We start from the raw sequence: 12,030 nt of genomic DNA on the forward strand, positions 1-12,030 counted from the left end.
AGTAGATCACATTGGTCATGGACATTTCAGTGCGAGATAATGTCTGAAAAGAAACCTTAGTGACCTCTTAACTTTATTTATAATGTATCCTTCTGACCAGCTTGTGCATAATGTTAATAATGTTCCAATGTACGCCTGTGTCAAACAATGTTTGAAATGTTTAATGTAACACTGTTTATAGTAACAGCTTTCCTTTGTAGTTTATGGTCTGTGAAAGGTGAAGTGCTTAATGGCCTGCGCTCCACGAATAATTACAGGCGACCATATGGTGGATAACACTGCCATCTTCAGATGGGGGTGCAGTTTGATCCGCGTTATGAATTTGAAAATGTACATTGGAAATGTAATTATAAAATCACTTTTAACTATGTCAATATCCATCTGGGCAGAAATCCAGAAATTCCGGGCAGAATTCAACATACTATATTTTGACTGTCGATTACGCCTACGGATGTTGCAGGCTCCACAGAGCTCTTTCTTTGTGGCGGGGTGCGTTTGGTTTTTTCAAGACTGACCAATCACCATCTAGTTTATTGGGGTCTAACGTCCAATACCTCTCCTCTTTGTTGCCTGATATACGGTCGCGGACTATGCCGCGGACAGACAGCAACAACAAAAAAGGGTCCGGGTTTTTAGCTAATATCGTTCTTTAAATAGTTTGAATATGTATTTACTTGTTCGGTTTCAATATACCATCACAGTGCAGCTGTAGTTTAACCAAACAATCTCAGCTGGGACACGCAATGGAGAGTGAATATTTCTAAGATAAAAAATAATAATAAGTACGTTAAGTTGAATCGGATAGCTAGCTCATGATAGCTGAATAATCGTTGCTGGGCACCAGTCTTTTCGTTTACCGACACTTCCAACTCTGCACGTTCCCTTGTTGTTACGACCGAGCTTGCTAACTGCTCAATTTAAGAATTTACCTAGCTAATTTACACCCGCCTACTGTTTTTATCTACGAGAAAGGAAACGGGCATGGCGGAATTTCTCGAAAATCCGTCAGTTCTCACGAAGGATAAACTCAAAAGTGAGCTCACGGCCAACAATGTGCCGCTTCCAGTCTCCGAGCAGAAGAAACATGTATATGTTCAATTGTACTTGAAGAACTTGACCGTTCTGAACCAGAAAAGTCCACTTACAGACATGTTCTCCAGTGATGAAGAACTACCTACCCCTATAGTCTCCAACAAGAGTCTTTCTGGGAGAGTAAGTTATGAATATGTTATTATTGGTCATTACAGTGCTATGAATTGATTTTGTAACGCATGAAATTACTAGGTACCTGTGTTAAATGATTGTTGCCTTTCCATTAGCCCATTAATCTGACCGAGAGCAACCTTTCCATATAACGTGAATGTTATTCATTTAAATATCCCCCTTCCTGTTTCTTTCCCTCTTAAAACGTCTTAAGGATCTGACCCTTTTTTTCCAATTTTTGCCTAAAAGGACATACCAAAATCTAACTGCCTGTAGCTCAGGACCTGAAGCAAGGATATGCATATTCTTGATACCATTAGAAAGGAAACACTTTGAAGTTTGTGGAAATGTGAAATTAATGTCGGAGAATATACCACATTAGATCATCTTTGACATGCAAGAGAAAAGCCATAATGTATTATTCCAGCCCAGGCGCAATTTAGATTTTGGGCACTAGATGGTAGCAGTGTATGTGCAACGTTTTAGACTGATCTAATGAACCATTGCATATCTGTTCAAAATGTTGTATCAAGACTGCCCAAATGTGCCTAATTGGTTTATTAATACATTTTCAAGTTCATAATTGTGCACTCTCCTCAAACAATAGCATGGTATTATATCACTGTAATAGCTACTGTAAATTGGACAGTGCAGTTAGATTAACAAGAATTTAAGCATTCTGCCCATATCAGATATGTCTATGTCCTGGTTTTGTTTTTGTTACTTACAACCTCGTGCTAATCACATTTGCCTACGTTAGCTCAACCGTCCCGTGGGGGGGGACACCGTTCCCATAGAGGCCTCTTAAACCATATTCACACGGGACTAGTATTATGAGAGAACGTTGGTTATTATGTTATTATTACTCCAGAATGTCTTTTATTCCAGAGAACCTTTCGGACGGGATTAGTTTTTTTCCAAACTGTCCCCTGGAATTCTTACTTTAAAAAATATATATATAAATTGACAGTTATGATGGAAGCCTACGGGGATTTATTCTAGGCATGAAGATATTTCAACATGTCCAGCTGATAGTGCCACACTGATAACTCAAGCTTGTTTTCTAAACCATACCAAAACATCATTGGTATAGTGTCATAATAATCAATCCGCAGTACGTCCTAAATGCCTCCCAGCCTTTGGATGTGAGCTAAACAGTTAATTCGAGATGCGTTTTAAGGCCATGGATGAGAAAGTTAACTTCTCATTTCCAAATGTTTAGATCAGTTGTGTGCTGCTTTGCAATGTATTAGCAGCAAGGGTTGCATTAAACAAGCACAATATTTTTTACTGAATCATTTGGCTATATTCAATTCATACGCATGAAACGTAAACAAAAGCATTCACTGTGAAAGTTGATGCATGTAGGCCATTCATATATAGCCTATAGGCAGCACTTCATTCGATTTATCGAATCAGTTATTGTTTTCTTGCTCAAACTGTGAGCAACACCTGTCAAACACAGACATTTGTCTCATTAAACAGGGATGTCGATTCGCACGGGACTAGTATCAGCCAAGGGTCATCACTGTAGCCGGTTCCATCTACTTCGTCATCCAGCACCTTGATGCAGATCAGGTCCAGTCCGTCAAGGGTTTGATAAACGACGCCAAGGGTCACCTGTATAGCACGGTTGATAAGGTGGTAGATGCCGTGGTCGATAATGTGATTGTGCCTCTGGGCATCGGGGCCAGACCCTGGACTTTGCCAAAAAACACTAGGTTATTCTGGCTGGAATTATTACTCTCCTGCCATGTGAAAATGACTGAGATGGCAGATTCGGGCGGGACTAAAATTACAGATGTGGTGTTTTGTGCTCGTGCACATAATTAGAGAACGACCTCCCCCAGTAAAACTAATCCTGAATAGGGCTTTACTTACTGGTTCTCTAATGTCTGTGTTCTTTGTAGATAATCTTAGTTAAAACAGAGATAGGCTAATCTTCGGTCTCTAGATAAGCTTTTTATCCAGGTCTATGAATTGACACCCATAATCCATCCATCCACAGAAAGCCACCAGGACTGACAAGCCAAGGTCAGAAGAAGTGAAAGTGACAGACCTTACAGATGCAGGTTTAAAACATGAGCTGTTGAAGCATGGAGTCAATATTGGACCCATAGTTGGTGAGTCTTCCTTATGTTTTACTCAGGGTGTGTCTTAAAATGGCGTCCTCTCCTTTCCTTGCTCCGCCACTTCATCTGCATTGATCTGAGAAGATAAGCTTTCACCTCATCAGTTCTTGTACATCTGTGCAGATGATGTGAATGAGACAAGGAGAGGAAGCCACTTTAGACTATTGAGATTAGAGGTCGACCGATTATGATTTTTCACCACCTATACCGATATTGAAGGACCAAAAAAAGCCGATACCGATTAATCGGCCAATTTATTTAAAAAAAAAAATTAAAAATACATTTGTAATAATGACAATTACAACAATACTGAATGAACACTTGTTTTAACTTAATATAATACATCAATAAAAATACATTTAGCCTCAAATAAATAATGAAACATATTCAATTTGTTTTAAATAATGCAAAAACAAAGTGTTGGAGAAGTAAAAGTGCAATATGTGCCATGTAAAAAAGCTAACGTTTCATTTCCTTGCTCAGAACATGAGAACATATGAAAGTTGGTAGTTCCTTTTAACAGGAGACTTCAATATTCCCAGGTAAGAGGTTTTAGGTTGCAGTTAATATAGTATTTATATGACTATTTCTCTCTATACCATTTGTATTTCATTAACCTTTGACTATTGGATGTTCTTATAGGCACTTTAGTATTGCCAGTGTAACAGTATAGCTTCCGTCCCTCTCCTCGCTCCTACCTGGGCTCGAACCAGGAACACATCGACAACAGCCACACTTGAAGCAGCGTTACCCATCGCTCCACAAAAGCTGCGGCCCTTGCAGAGCAAGGGGAATAACTACTCCAAGTCTCAGAGCGAGTGATGTTTGAAACGCTATTGGCGCGCACCCCGCTAACTAGCTAATCATTTCACACCGGTTACACCAGCCATTAGGCTGATAGGCTTGAAGTCATAAACACTGTACTTGCGAAGTGCTGCTGGCAAAACACATGAAAGTGCTGTTTGAATGAATGCTTACGAGCCTGCTGCTGCCTACCATCGCGCCGTCAGACTGCTCTATCAAATATCAAATCATAGGCTTAATTATAGCATAATAAAACACAGAAATACGAGCCTTTGGTCATTAATATGGTCGAATCCGGAAACTATCATTTCGAAAACAAAACGTTTATTCTTTCAGTGAAATACGGAACCGTTACGTATTTTATCTAACGGGTGGCATCCCTAAGTCTTAAATATTCTTGTTACATTGTACAACCTTCAATGTTATGTCATAATTATGTAAAATACTGTCAAATTAGTGCACAATGACCCAGGCGGCCCAAACTGTTGCATTTACCCTGACTCTGCGTGCAATGAACGCAAGAAAAGTAACACAATTTCAACTGGTTAATATTGCCTGCTAACCTGGATTTCTTTTAGCTAAATATGCAGGTTTAAAAATACATACTTCTGTGTATTGATTTTAAGAAAGGCATTGGTGTTAATGGTTAGGTACAGTCATGCAACGATTGTGCTTTTTTCGCAAATGCGCTTTTGTTAAATCATCCCCCAGCGTTGCATCGATTATAGGCAACGCAGGACACGCTAGATAAACTAGTAATATCATCAACCATGTGTAGTTAACTAGTGGTTATGATTGATTGATTGTTTTTTATAAGATAAGTTTAATGCTAGCTAGCAACTTACCTTGGCTTCAACTGCATTCGCATAACAGGCAGGCTCCTCGTGGAGTGCAATGAGAGGCAGGTGGTTAGAGCGTTGGACTAGTTAACCGTAAGGTTGAAAGATTGAATCCCAGAGCTGACATGGTAAAAATCTGTCGTTCTGCCCATGAACAAGGCAGTTAACCCACTGTTCCTAGGCCGTCATTGAAAATAAGAATGTGTTCTTAACTGACTTGCCTAGTTAAATAAAGGTGTAAAAAAAAAAAAGCAATATCTGCATCCAAAAATACTGATTTCCGATTGTTATGAAAACTTGAAATCGGCCGTAATTAATCGGCCATTCCGATTAATCGGTCGACCTCTAATTGAGATGCACCAACAGACTCAAAACAGTCAGTGAGAGATCCTTGACTAAATGTAACCCCCTTCACTTCTAACTTGTTTCCCCTTGTCTTCAGGCTGCACTCGCATTCTTTATGAGAAGAAGCAACTGGATACACCTGCCCCTGAGGCTACCCCTAGCCTATCCGAGACTGCCACGGTTACCGCTGCAGCAGTCAAGGCAGACGGCAACCAGAACGGCAACACACTCTCTGACCAGTACAGTGACAAGGAGGAAGGTGAGATGAGATATTATAACTGCACAAGAACCTGCACCATTAATTAAGCAGCACACTTATTCAGCGCATGTGACTAATACATTTTGATTTGATTTAATTCAGGGTTTGGTTTCAATTTCAATTCAGGAAGTAGGCCTAAACTGAAAAGCAATGAGGAAATTGGAATTTCAGAATTGAAATGGAATGGATCCTTTTTACTCCGTTTAGATGCCTTGATTCTCACTGACTTGTGTTCGCTTTAACTCTGTCAGATGAGATTACAGCTGCTCCTGAACCAGAGCCAGCTGCTGTTGTGGAGAAGTCTGTGATGAGCAGAGGGAAGACTCCTGTCACCATCAGGACCAGCAGCAGACAGAGCAACAAGGTAAGCCTTTAAGTTCAAGTTGATTTAAGTAAATACAATGCAAAATCACACTCACCAGAGCTCTCACATTAAAACAGCATTCGTCTTCAACAGCAAGACAGTTCAGCACATATGTAAATAATCTTATCTTGCACCCATAAACCTCAACCTCTCAATCATCTGTTGTCATTATCAATGTTCACAGGTGGTGGATGAGAGTCTAGCAACTGGTGACCAGACCCCTAAGAAGACGGGGAAGAATGTTGAGGAGATTCTCGCTAATGAGATCCTTTCACCCATAGGCATCAGGTAAGACCTTTTTAGGCCCTATCACTAGTATGTGGAACATGTCACTTTTGGTCAAACTAAGACAGATCCCATCTCCTGGTCTTTTTTTATGTGTATGGCTCCAAGAACACAGGGGCACTTACCAGTCAAATCTTTACAGCAGTTGTTAAACATGACTTGTCAGAAATTACTTTGTCACATTATCTTCTAATCCTCCTCTCTCCCCAGCGCCACATGCAGGAGATCGATCCATGGTGCGGCTGGCCGACCGGTGAAACCCAGCAACTATTGGCTGAACAAGTCTCTCCTGGAGCGCTCCATCTACACAGAGTCTCACTCTGAGTGCAGCTCCCTGGGCTCAGAACGGGCCAGGCCAGGATTCCTCTCTGTCCTACTAAAGCTCATGGTGCTCATCACTGTAGCCGGTTCCATCTACTTCGTCATCCAGCACCTTGATGCAGATCAGGTCCAGTCCATCAAGGGTTTGGTAAACGACGCCAAGGGTCACCTGTGTAGCATGGTTGATAAGGTGGTAGATGCCGTTGTCGATAATGTGATTGTGCCTCTGGGCATCGGGGCCAGCAGGAGCTGAGGGTGGAGGCAAGTAAGCAATACACCTACTCCACCCTGCTCTCTTTTATTATAATTCTTTCTACTATTTTACCAGGGTGTCCAATTGAGGTCAAAAGACCCCCCTTCATCTGGTCACCAACCCCATCTTCATCTATTTATACATGGTTGACCATCTTGGAGGACTGACTGACATTTAATCTGGGCTGGTAGACTGTCTCACCCTGTCCCTTCCTTGTTCACTTCTCCTCGTCCCCGCTAAGGAGAGAAAGGAAGGGCATTCAACCTAACCAACATAAGCTTCTTCTAAAAGAAACCAGCACTGTCTTGTCATGACAGTCTGAATAGACTAGTTTTTATTAAGTTGTTTTTAATCATAGTGTGAAGTGCATTTGGTGTATTCTTTGTGTGTATTTTTCACTTATGTGTGTAGATAGAACTCCCATGTGATATTGCGAGGACAGGTCACATGCATGGTTGTAGTTTTTGAAGGACATGGTTGTAGTTTTCGGGGTGTCTGTTGTGCCAGGCACACTGTTAGAACTTGCATAGTGCCAGGGTTGAGGTCAATTCCATTTCAATTCCAGTCAATTCAGAAAGTAAACCAAATTCCAAAGGTTCCTCATAAAAAACTTTGGAGAGAATGAGAATTGGAGTGCACTTCCTGAATTGAAATGGAACTGACCCCAACCCTGCTACTGATTACGGAAATATCTACAAGTATTTCTGTATGGATTTTGAATATACACTGTAGTATTAATAATAGAGATATGTAGAATAATGTTTTTAAACTATGAATTGAGTGGTGCTCAGGTCTATTCTAATTTGCTCTAAGTTAATTGGATCACTGCTGCGAGGAGTCATAATACTGTCCAATAGTGTTAAATATGGTTTTGTCACTGAATGAGGAGAAGCCCTTTTTCATGCTATAAACTATGAGTTTGATTGCTAAAACTATTAGTTGTCTTTAAACTGCTCGTGTAGAGCCATCAGTACATTGAAAAGCTGTTGGGGAGATGAACTGCAGTAAGTAAGCCTGGTCCCAGATCTGTATGTGCTATCTTGCCAACTCTCTTGGTCATTGTCAGGAGGAGTTGGCAAGACAGCAAAAGCAGATTTGGGACCTGTCTAGCAGTAAGTGGTCTGGTAGTTGAATGGCTCATAAGTCTGTGATGACCAAATCCCAGTATAGCTTTGTGTGAGTTTGTGATTCAGCTATAGTGCTTTGTTGCTCTGAAGATTCAAGATCCTTCAGTCCTATCTAAAGGGCATGCTCACCGTAGCAAAAAGTTTTGAAACAGGAAAACACAAGTGGGTAGTCCTTATTGGACAAATATTCTCTGATTCTGTGTGTTTTTCCATGTGGTGCCGAATGAACACGACCTAGGACTGGCTGTCTTTATATTTAGTGCATCCACACAGCCCTTCTTAATGGTTCCATACATACTGCTACGGATCTTGGAAGAATTATAAATGGCTCATGATCCTATTCTAATTTTAATGAGTCAAAAACTCAAATAGAGTTTGCCTCTTGTATACTTCATCTTGATAGCAGAGGTAATACTAATGGGGACAATAATTACCCGAGGAGACTAATGACAAAAGTGATAGCCACTTAACTTATGTTGACCAGTTACTGACATTCACTTGTAAAGAAGTTGACATGTTCGTCCACACTGTTTGGAAAAAAAAAAGAAGAAAAAGCTGTTTTTTATTTTGTTCCGTATTTTTCAAATGTGAATTGTGAACTTTTTTATTATTTTATTGTAGAAAAATAAAGTACCATAGGTGAAAGTAGGATGTCGCTTTTTTTTAAAGTGCTAAATCTGAACCTCTTTGTTTACTTGTTACACAAGTGAATATATTAAAGATGAAATGTTTTTGACTTTGATCAAGCAGCTAGCTTCCCAAGCAAGGATGAAAGTATATTGTGGGGTTAAGTTTTTTTAATCTGTTTTTATTTCTAATAGATAATATCATTAAATAAATGTGGTAAGTCAATTCTCTCCCCATGGTTTTCTTTAATGAGGAGATTCCATATTCTTGGTCATCTGAGAAAAGAAGACAGCTACTGTGCTATCTGTTGATGACGATTATTAGAACCCTTCTCTCAACATGAAGACTTGTGTTGGCTCTCTGCGGTAAATGCCTAGGATTTAGTTCAGCTGGTGAACAGTCTTGTGGTGCGCACTGTGCAGACACCCACAGTCGAACCCAGTTGGTCGCATGCTTAAAAACATCTCTGAATGCTCGTTTGAGAACATTTCAACAGAATTTGAAGACAGGCATGCAGAGTGAGATAAGCATCCAACTGAAAGGTGAAAGAAGAGTATGCCAAAGGGATGTCACACTCGCTCTTAACTTAGACTTTGAACAAGCCAACTAGTTACGCTGGCAACAACAGCCAGGCACTGATTACAATTTTCATAAGAAAGGTATGCTTACTTTGATGGGCGAGGGAGAGAACTTACAATATTCTTCACCATCTGGATGTCACAGTGACTAGCGTTATTATCTTTTTCATTTAGGTTTTGTACACCAGCATCAAACAGCTGAAACAACAATATTGTTGGTTATGGAAAATAGATTTCACAGCTGTTTAGATGGTGTATACTAGCTTATTTTGTCACAAACTGCAATTAGTCAAAACTATTAGCTAACTCGGGCTACACATGCCTCTCTCTAATGTCAATATGCCTTGTCTTCTGCTGTTTCGGTTAGTTGTTGTTTTATCTCACTGTAGAGCCCCTAGTCCAGCTCATCATTCCTTAGATAGCTATTTTGTCACACACCCCACACATGGGGAAACCTCACCTGGCTTAGCTGGTGGCTCCAGAGATGCAAGCTCTATCATCGTCACTCAGTGCCTAGGTTTACCCCCACTGTACTCACATCCTACCATACCCTGTACATTATGCCCCGAATCTGTTCTACCACGCCCAGAAATCTGCCCCTTTTATTCTCTGTTCCGAACGCACTAGACGACCAGTTCATATAGCCTTTAGCCGTACCCTTATCCTACTCCTCCTCTGTTCCACTGGTGATGTAGAAGTTAACCCAGGCCCTGTAGCCCCCAGCATCACACCTATTCCCCAGGCGCTCTCATTTATTGACTTTTGTAACCGTAAAAGCCTTAGTTTCACGCATGTTAACATCAGAAGTATCCTCCCTAAGTTTGTTTTATTCACTGCTTTAGCTCAGTCCGCCAACCCTGATGTCCTAGCCGTGTCTGAATCCTGGCTTAAGAAGGCCACCAAAAATTCAGAAATTTCCATCCCTAACTACATTTTCCGTCAAGATAGAACTGCCAAAGGGGGTGGAGTTAGCCTGCAGAGTTCTGTCATACTATCCAGGTCTGTGCCCAAATAATTCAAGCTTCTACTTTTAAAAATCCACCTTTCCAGAAATAAGTCTCTCACTGTTGCCGCTTGTTATAGACCCCCTCTCAGCCCTCACCTGTGCCCTGGACACCATATGTGAATTGATTGCCCCCCATCTTATCTTCAGAGTTCATATTGTTAGGTGACCTAAACTGGGATATGTTTAGCACCTCGGTCGTCCTACAATCTAAGATAGATGCCCTCAATCTCACACAAATGATCAAGGAACCTACCAGGTACAACCCTAAATCTGTAAACATGGGGCACCCTCATAGATATCATCCTGACCAACTTGCCCTCTAAATACACCACCGCTGTCTTCAACCAGGATCTCAGTGATAATTGCCTGTGTCTGTAATGGGCCTGCGGTAAAACGACCACCCCTCATCACTGTCAAACGCACCCTAAAACACTTCAGCGAGCAGGCCTTTCTAATCGACCTGGCCCGGGTATCCTGGAATGATATTGACCTCATCTCGTCAGTAGAGGATGCCTGGTTGTTCTTTAAAAGTGCTTTCCAGGGGTCTCCCGGGTGGCGCAGTGGTCTAAGGCACTGCATCGCAGTGCTGGGCAAGTGGGAACGACACTGTGCCCGGGCGTTGTGCTGCCGGCTTGCCATGCATGCTCCCCTCTCCCCATTGATTTAGTAGACTGTTGCAGCATTCAAAACAACTGGGAACTCGGAAATCTACACGGCCAAGTCTCTGACCTCCGTATATGCTGTCTCGTCGTTGTTGGTGATCAGGCCTACCACTGTTGTGTCGTCTGCAAACTTAATGAGTTGTGCCTGGCCGTGCAGTCATGAGTGAACAGGGAGTACAGGAGGGGACTGAGCAAGCACCCCTGAGAGGACCCAGTGTTGAGGATCAGTGTGGCAGATGTGTTGTTACCTACCCTTAACACCTGGGGGTGTCAATGTCATCGTAACAATCCCGGAACATATTCCAGTCTGTGCTAGCAAAACAGTCCTGTAGCTTAGAATCTGCGTCATCTGACCACTTTTTTATTGACTGAGTCACTGGTGCTTGTAAGCAGGAATCAAGAGGATAGAAATATGGTCAGATTTGCCAAAAGGAGGGAGATGGAGAGCGCCACCTATTGGACTGGAGTACAACTCCCATATACTTTGCTTGAAAAAAACAAATACCCTACCATCTTTCACTACAATCACAAAACATGTTTTCCATACGAACGCATTTTCTTCTAATCTGAAAACGTTGTGATGCCACGCCCATTTTCTGGAGAATTGCATTATGGGCACTAAATGCACGGAAACAGTGTACACTGCCTGTATACTTTGTATTTTCCTGTATCCAGGAACTTTTGGCATACTAACTATCCATACTATGACCAATAAGTATACTATATACTCAAATCACGTCACAAATAGCACGGTTAGTATGAGTATTCGAATACAGTTTGTATCTGGGTTAAATGAGCAGTGTATCAAGGTGCAGTGTATCAAGAAGCAGTGCGGCTTGGCAGTGTCGTGTTTTGGAGGACGCATGTCTCTTGACCTTTGCCTCTCCCGAGTCCATACGGGAGTTGCAGCGATGGGACAAGACTGTAATTACCAAATGGGGGAAAAAAGGGGGGGAAATTACAACAATATACATTTTTTAAAGAATTTGGATAAAAGCATCTGCTAAATGGAATATATTATTATTATAGGCATGACCAAAAATTACAGAGGTCCGGATCGCTTGGCAAAAACCAAACACAGCATTTCTACAGTAAGAACCTTACACCAACGATCAAGCATGGTGATGGTAGTGTGAAAATGTGGGGATGTTTTATTGCTTCAGAACTTGGACAACTTGCCTTAATAGAAGGAACAATGAATTCTGCTCTGTATCAGAGAATTCTA

The 12,030-nt window shown here is 41.4% G+C and overlaps 1 protein-coding gene across 1 annotated transcript; it reads left to right on the plus strand.

Moving 5' to 3' along the window:
• Positions 1 to 566: 566 nt before the first annotated feature.
• On the plus strand, positions 567 to 8,789 carry LOC115109705 (lamina-associated polypeptide 2, isoforms beta/gamma-like). Its single transcript, XM_029634955.2, has 6 exons — positions 567 to 1,212; positions 3,212 to 3,326; positions 5,421 to 5,582; positions 5,834 to 5,946; positions 6,131 to 6,234; positions 6,442 to 8,789. Exons 1-6 carry the CDS (start codon positions 982 to 984, stop codon positions 6,803 to 6,805), a joined length of 1,089 nt encoding a protein of 362 aa, XP_029490815.1. The 5' UTR covers positions 567 to 981; the 3' UTR covers positions 6,806 to 8,789.
• Positions 8,790 to 12,030: the final 3,241 nt, after the last annotated feature.

Source organism: Oncorhynchus nerka, linkage group LG25 (genome assembly GCF_034236695.1).
Source record: "Oncorhynchus nerka isolate Pitt River linkage group LG25, Oner_Uvic_2.0, whole genome shotgun sequence".
NCBI classification, from domain to species: Eukaryota; Metazoa; Chordata; class Actinopteri; order Salmoniformes; family Salmonidae; genus Oncorhynchus; species Oncorhynchus nerka.

Excerpts from the sequence above, each read along its gene's own strand:
- LOC115109705 (XM_029634955.2), top strand. The coding sequence starts at position 982 with ATGGCGGAATTTCTCGAAAATCCGTCAGTTCTCACGAAGGATAAACTC. Across the intron at positions 5,947-6,130 it reads GCAGCAGACAGAGCAACAAG|GTGGTGGATGAGAGTCTAGC; the intron begins GTAAGCCTTTAA and ends CAATGTTCACAG. Across the intron at positions 6,235-6,441 it reads CTTTCACCCATAGGCATCAG|CGCCACATGCAGGAGATCGA; the intron begins GTAAGACCTTTT and ends CTCTCTCCCCAG.